Consider the following 7,683-nt stretch of genomic DNA (forward strand, 5'->3'; position numbering starts at 1 on the left):
TAATAACTCTTTAATTAGTGTATGAGTATGTTTCTAACCGTATTGGACAATAAAGTTCGTTCGCTTTTGAAAATACATATATGTATATGAGTCGGGTTTTAGTTCCGTTCGCTTTTCGAAATACATAATGAGTCGTATAAGAAATCTCTTGAAAAAAACTCGCATGCTAACTTGACATTATTTAATCTCTTGAAAAAAACCCACGTACTAACTTGACACGATTTTCTAGAAATATATATATACAAACGAATTCTCACAATGAACCATAATAAGATTAAAATAACATTCACCCGTTGCAACGCACGGGCATTTTTCTAGTACCTAATAATTAAAAAATATGTAAGGATTCTGGGCGTTTTTTTCGTCCGTCCCACACTAGCTAAATCCGTTTTAATCTGATTAATAGACGGATCGGACAGTTTTCAATCTACTCCAAAACCGAGGTTTATATACTATATCTTTGTTCCATGTAATCTCGTAGCACATGTAGTAATCTGCCTACATGGTTAACAGCGAAAGCTTTCATCTCGCCGACCAGGGTTCGATTCCCACCTTCCTCTCCTGCATTTTTTCACCTATTATTGCTAGCACTATGTCTATGGGCTAATGGGCCCCTCCTAGAATAAGTCTACTTTCCCTCCCTCATGTCAAATCTCCCGCCTTTTTTCACCTATTATTGCTGGCAATGTCTATAGGCCCATCCTAGAATAGGTCTACTTTCCCTCCCTCGTGTCAAATCATATTACCATGCACATCCCATTGCTGAAAAATCAGTATTGCACCTCTTTCTTCAACAGATTGATTCTGAAATCTTATAATGAACCATTTTTAATTCGAAAAGTAAAGATAATCATATTATATACACAAAAATCTGTATAAATATATGCTTACCGATATATAGGATGTAATACATATTCAAGTATACAAAATTAATGCCCTTTCTTTCCATGAAAGAAACAAAAGGTTGCTGCACATGCAAAGGGCCCACGATCACTTTTTATGGTGTTAATATGTACCTAATAATAAAAAAGTATGTAAGGATTCGTCCGTCCTTACCTAAATTTTTTCATCTGCAACATCCTGAGTCTAACACACAAAAATCAACTCCGCTTGTGGCCGTGCCAAAGAGGCAAGCCGAGCGGATGGAGCTAGCGAACAAGGCTGAGGGTTGAAAAGAAATGAATGGGACTTTCAGCCTAAAACCAAGGAGTATTCAACTTAAAAAAACCAAGCAAGCTGGATAATGTATATTAATTCCAAAATATTTATACCCGTTGCAACGCACGGGCATTTTTTTTCTAGTAATACTAATGTAGTAACGTATGTAATGTACGTCACCGGAAAAAGAATGATATAACGTACGTACCCTGCCCGATCCTCACCTCCTGTCATGTTCTCCTCCTATTTCTTTTCTATCTATATATTAGTTAGAGCAAACACGGCATTTTTTTTAAAAAAAAGTAAGGATAGATTTACTTTTTAATGGAGATCTAATGGTTAAAATTAACGGGTCCACCGATTTAAAAGAACATCAACGGTGAGATTATAGAATGCCACGTGGCAACTTAGGAGCATTTGTAGGAAGCCACGTGACGGCTTGAGAGCGTTTGTAGGAAGTTTAATGGACTTTTAGTGTATAATAGATAGATAGATTCACAATATGTTCTAGAGAAATTCAGAAAAAAAAAATCAAAGGTCAGACAATGAGACAAATAAAAGCAGGTTGGGATGAATCTAACATTCAAGCCACAACAATCAGAAATACTACATCCAGTAATCCACTTGTGTCATCGGTGAGACAAGAAGCACTATCTCTTGCATTGTGAGTTGTTTTCATCAGTCAACACTTATACTTTATATATTGTGTAGAGATCCTGCATTTTCCTCTGAATCTTCTTCCGTGTCATGTCTTGCCTTCATTCGATTCCAACTCCAAGACCTGTAGTAAGAAGATGAGAAGAAAACATATTTTAGTGGTGAAACAAGATATCTTTTTCACGGCAAATTGATTATATGTGCTAGATAAACGATCAGAACCTGACAGAGCAACTGCTTTAATTTTGGTATTGCAACTCTCTCTCCTTCAGTTCAGTGACATAAGCCCGGATGCTTATAATATTTTCCTCAGCTGCATTTTGAAACATCTTGTGCATTTATTTCATGTTCACTGAGCTGGTATCACACGCTAAAACGAGAACCAAAATCTCATACCATGTACTAAATCACAACACAAACGTGTCGTGAGCTAGACGCTCATCTGCACAACAACACACGTCCCCGCAACGGCGAAGTGACTCCGATTCCGTCGATCTCAAGCCAGCACAGTGCTCGTTAGGAACCGAACTTCCCAACGCCACCGCAGAGAGGAGCAGGAGGATGGGGAGCATGGAGAGGACGAGGAGAACCTCCGCATCGGATGTCAGTGCCCCTCCACCTGCGGAGAGGATCCCTTCCTTCCAGCGCCGGGGAGTAGAGAAGGTCGACGACAGCGCGAGGCCCTCCCACAGATCAAAGCCCCGCCTCCTGGAGTCATCGAGGCAGCGATCTCCAGCGGACACCGCCGCTAGGTGGCCGCCCGACGGTGGTGGTGGGAGACGCCGGCAGCGGGTCGTGTGGAGGCAGCGTCGGACGCGGTTCGCGGTTGCAAACGATGGTGGACGCCGGTGATGCGGCGGCGAAGGGGAAGAGCAGAGAAGCGGCCAACCATCCAAGACTCTGACCTTTAAGAATTTACCACTCAATTAGTAAGTTTACCACCAGAACAGCGAATTTCTTCATTTCATACCACTCCCGTCAAATTGACAGCTCACCCGTCTCCTCCCGTCCGCATCGACGCAAGGCGCCACCGTCGCCATCGCTGGGCCCTAGCTCCCTCACCTTCGTTTGTCATGCAGCCGTCGTGCCCAAGCCGCTCACTGGTTCCGCCATCGCTCCCGGAGGCCAGAGCTGCACTCCCTGCCATCGCGCTCAGGGTGAGCATACCAATGAGTGACGATGGCGGTGGCCGAGTTCGAGTACTGCATGCGTGCGACGACAGCGGGTGTGGTCGGGGATGGCTTCGCGTCGCGGCTGCGGCTGACGAGCTCGAGGATGGCAGCAGCTGTTGGAAGTAATCTTGTGGGCCTGCATTATCTTCATCGGTTTGTTAGGATAGTTGCATGTTTACTTTGGATACTGTATGTAATGGGCGACTGAATTGTTCAAAGTTCAGTTAGCTCGTTTTTTTCTAGTCTGTCTTTCAGTTTTTTCGGTCGTAGATAGACTGAGCCGAATTCGGATCGTGGGATGGCACGTTCGGTAGTTGGATCCGGTGATGTCGCTGTTTGTTATGCATGTAACTATCGCAAATAAAGAGAAGAAGAAATAGATCAGAAAAGCTGCTGAAGTTCGCAGCACCAAAAAGCTCTGTTTTGCTCTGTTCTCAGTTTTTTCTTCGTCAGTATACTGTTTCTCATCTGAAAAACGTCAGAGTTCATAGGCTAGCTTCAGTCTCGCGTGAGTAAACAAGGGTGTTGAGCTGACAATTGGTATCAGAGCGGTACCACGACGGTCCTGCGACGATGTCTGATGATGGCGGGCGATACACACCGCCCGGACGCCGTGGTGGCGGTGGCGGCGGCGGAAGCGGCAGCGGACGCGGAGGCGCGGGTGGCAGCGGCGCGGGGAGTGGCATGGACGGCGCGAACCTTCCTCTCGTGCCACACGGGAGAGACGCTGGGCACACGGCCCGCCTCCCGGTGCTGTCGAGGACCAATTACCCGGATTGGGCTCTATTGATGCGTGTTAACCTGCAAGCGCAAGGGCTATGGGCGGCGATCGACCCCGGCTACAGTACCACGACGATCGCGCAGCCCTCTCCGCGATTCTCCAGGCGGTGCCGCGTGAGATGTTGCGCGGGCTAGCGAAGCATGACACGGCGAAGGCGGCGTGGGACGCCATCAAGACCATGCGGGTCGGTGTCGACCGCGTGCGTGAGGCCAAGGAGCAAGGGTTTCGCCGGAAATTTGAATTGATGCAGTTCATGGAGGGAGAGACACCGGAGGAGTTTGCGATGCGGCTCACTGCCGTCGTCGCGGGCATCCGCGACATGGGCGGAATCATGGAGGACGAACATGTTAACAAGAAACTGCTGCGTGTTGTCCCTAAGAAGTACAAGCCGGTGGCAATTTCACTCGAGCAACTCCTCGATATCAAGACCATGGCCTTGGAGGAGCTCGTCGGGCGGCTGTCCACGATTGATTCGTACAGTGACGATGAGGAGGCTAGTGGCAGTGGCAAGCTATACCTCACCGAGGAGCAGTGGGAGGCGCGCGCGAAGCAGAAGGAGCAGGAAGGCGCAGCCGCCAACAAGGGCCGTGGCGGTGCTGGCGCGCAAAATCGCCTGGGCAAAGTTACTGGGTCACCCAAGGGAAAGGAGGCGGCTACCGGGGGGAGCGGCAGTCGTGACATATCCAAGGTGAAATGTTTCAATTGTAATGAATATGGCCATTATGCTAGGCAATGTCGCAAACCACGACGACGGCGTCGTGCGGAGGCAAACCACGCGCAGGCAGAGGAAGAACCAACCTTGCTGATGGCGCACGTCATGGGTGTGTCGCTCGCCGGTGAGGCTGCACTGGGTCGAACACCTAAGGTGCAGGAAGTCCATCTCACGGAGAAGAAGGTTGTGCTGGACCGTGAGGATGTGCTTGAGGAGAAGACTGGAGAGTGGTTCCTGGACACCGGGGCCACAAATCACATGACGGGCGCGCGCTCGGTGTTCGCGGAGCTTGACACTGGTATTGTGGGCACGGTTAAATTCGGCGATGGCTCAGTGATTGACATCCAGGGCCGTGGAACTGTGGTGTTTCAGTGCAAGAACGGTGATCATCGCTCACTGGAGGCGGTGTACTACATCCCCAAGCTGAGAAAAAACATCATCAGTGTAGGTCGCCTCGACGCGCGCGGCTACGATGCACGCATTTGGCATGGTGTTTTCACACTGCGCGATTCGGATGGGATGTTGTTGGCGAAGGTAAACCGTGATTCCAGCTATCTGTATGTTCTCAAATTAAACCTTGCAAACCCAATTTGTATGACGGCGAGCGGCACCGAGATGGCGTGGCGGTGGCACGCTCGTTTCGAACACCTGAACTTTCAGGCACTTCGGAGGCTGGCGCAAGGAGGGATGGTCCGTGGTCTCCCACCGATTGACCATGTGGATCAGCTGTGCGATGGGTGCCTAGCGGGCAAACAGCGACGCACACCATTCCCAGAGGAGGCAAAGTACAGAGCTCAGACAGCACTTGAGCTAGTGCATGGTGACCTTTGCGGGCCAATCTCGCCGGTGACACCAGGCGGTAGGAAATATTTCCTGCTCCTAGTTGATGACATGAGCCGTCACATGTGGATTCGGCTTCTCTCCGGCAAGCACGAAGCAGCGGCAGCAATCAAACAGTTTCAGGCTGGTGTGGAAATGGAGAGCAACCGCAAGCTCATGGCACTCCGCACTGATCGCGGGGGTGAGTTCACTTCTGTGGAGTTCATGGAGTACTGCACAGATCGAGGGGTGAAGCGGCAGCTCACGGCACCCTACTCACCGCAGCAGAACAGTGTTGTGGAACGACACAACCAAACCGTGGTGGCAACAGCGAGGTCTATGCTGAAGGCCGCGGGAATGCCGGCGCATTTCTGGAGAGAGGCAGTGGTGGCTGCGGTGTATGTGCTAAACCGATCGCCGACGAAGAGTCTTGATGGAGTAACACCATATGAGGCGTGGTATGGTCGGCGTCCTACTGTCGAACACCTGCGAGTCTTTGGTTGTGTGGGCCATGTCAAGACGGCGAAGCCCAATCTGAGGAAGCTTGATGATCGTGGCACGAGGATGGTTTTCATCGGCTACGAGCAAGGATCAAAAGCTTACCGGATGTATGATCCGGTGGCGCGACGGGTGTGTGTGTCGCGTGATGTCGTGTTCGATGAAACGACATTCTGGGACTGGGGTGGTCATGGAGATGAGGAAGAAGCTACCTCAGATGCATTTGTGGAGTTTTCAGTTGAGAATTACACAGTGCCGGTTTATGGGGGTGTTTCGCCTAACCAGGCGACGGAGCAAGCAGCTGGCAGTACCTCACCAAGCACGCCGGTAGCAGTATCGGCAGGAGAAGAGGCGTTTGGACCTGCGTCGAGCCTACCACCGGGGGTGGAATTTTGTTCTCGTCCAAGTGACGCTAGTGAGGGGACTGATGAAGCACCAAGACGCTACAGAACAGTGGCAAACACACTTGCAACGACAACTCCAATCCTTGATTTCGACTATGGTGATCAATGTCTTATGGCAACTGAAGAACCTGCTAGTTTTGCTGAGGCTGAGAATGAGAGTTGTTGGAGAAAGGCAATGATTGAAGAAATGAATTCAATTGAGGGTAACAAAACTTGGACACTTACTGAATTACCTCCTGGAGTAAAGCCAATTGGTTTGAAGTGGGTGTTTAAGATTAAAAGGGATGCAAGTGGTGCTATCATTAAGTATAAGGCCAGATTAGTTGCTAAAGGGTATGTTCAACAGTTTGGTGTTGATTATGGTGAAGTGTTTGCTCCGGTTGCAAGAATGGAGACAGTTCGGATGCTGATTGCTCTTGCAGCACAGAGTGGATGGGAGATACATCATATGGATGTGAAATCTGCTTTCCTGAATGGTGAACTTGAGGAAGATGTGTACGTGGTCCAGCCTCCAGGATTTGTAGATGAAGGAAATCCTGCAAAAGTGTTGAAACTCAGAAAGGCATTGTATGGACTTAAGCAGGCTCCGAGAGCATGGAATGCCAAGTTGGATGAAAGTCTAAATTCTCTGAATTTTGTTAGATCAGCTACAGAACATGCAGTCTATACAAGAGGAAGTGGGAGTTCTAGACTAATAGTTGGTGTCTATGTAGATGATTTACTGATTACTGGAGCAAGTGTGATTGAGGTTGAAAAATTCAAGAAGCAAATGCAGAAAATGTTCAGCATGAGTGATCTTGGATTACTGAGTTATTATTTGGGAATGGAAGTCTGCCAGGCCAAAGGCAGTGTGACCATTTGTCAGGCTGCGTATGCTGAAAAAATTGTTGCAAAGGCTGGTATGGAAGGGTGTAACACTGCTCAAGTTCCAATGGAGACAAGGCTAAAGCTGAGCAAAGAATGTTCAGGACAGCCTATTGACGCCACATTGTATAGGAGTGTGGTTGGAAGCCTAAGATATTTGGTGAATACAAGGCCAGATTTGGCTTTCTCTGTGGGATATGTGAGTAGATTCATGGAGGCTCCCACAACTGAACATTGGGCTGCAGTCAAGCATATTCTAACGTATGTGAATGGTACATTGAAGCTTGGTTGCAAGTTTGAGAAGAATGGAGGAGGTTTTCAGCTAACTGGCTATAGTGATAGTGATATGGCTGGAGACATAAGTGATAGGAAGAGCACAACTGGTGTTTTGTTTAAATTGGGAAACAACCTGATAAGTTGGCAATCTCAAAAACAGAAGGTGGTGGCGATATCTTCATGTGAGGCTGAATACATTGCCGCTATTACTGCAGCATGTCAAGGAGTTTAGCTTAGTAGGCTGCTGGGAGAGTTGATGCTTGAAGACCCAAGTTGTGCTGTTCTGAAAATTGACAATAAATCAGCAATAGACCTCTGTAAGAATCCAGTGCTTCATGATAG

At 48.4% G+C, this 7,683-nt stretch overlaps 1 protein-coding gene across 1 annotated transcript; it reads right to left on the reverse strand.

Moving 5' to 3' along the window:
* Positions 1 to 2,092: 2,092 nt before the first annotated feature.
* LOC127779652 (uncharacterized) lies at positions 2,093 to 2,980 on the reverse strand. The gene is made up of 2 exons (XM_052306489.1): positions 2,811 to 2,980; positions 2,093 to 2,715 (listed from the first exon to the last, which is right to left on the reverse strand). The coding sequence occupies exons 1-2, from the start codon at positions 2,978 to 2,980 to the stop codon at positions 2,223 to 2,225; spliced, it is 663 nt and encodes a 220-aa protein (XP_052162449.1). The 3' UTR covers positions 2,093 to 2,222.
* Positions 2,981 to 7,683: the final 4,703 nt, after the last annotated feature.

This window comes from Oryza glaberrima, chromosome 7 (assembly GCF_000147395.1).
Source record: "Oryza glaberrima chromosome 7, OglaRS2, whole genome shotgun sequence".
In the NCBI taxonomy this organism is placed as follows: Eukaryota; Viridiplantae; Streptophyta; class Magnoliopsida; order Poales; family Poaceae; genus Oryza; species Oryza glaberrima.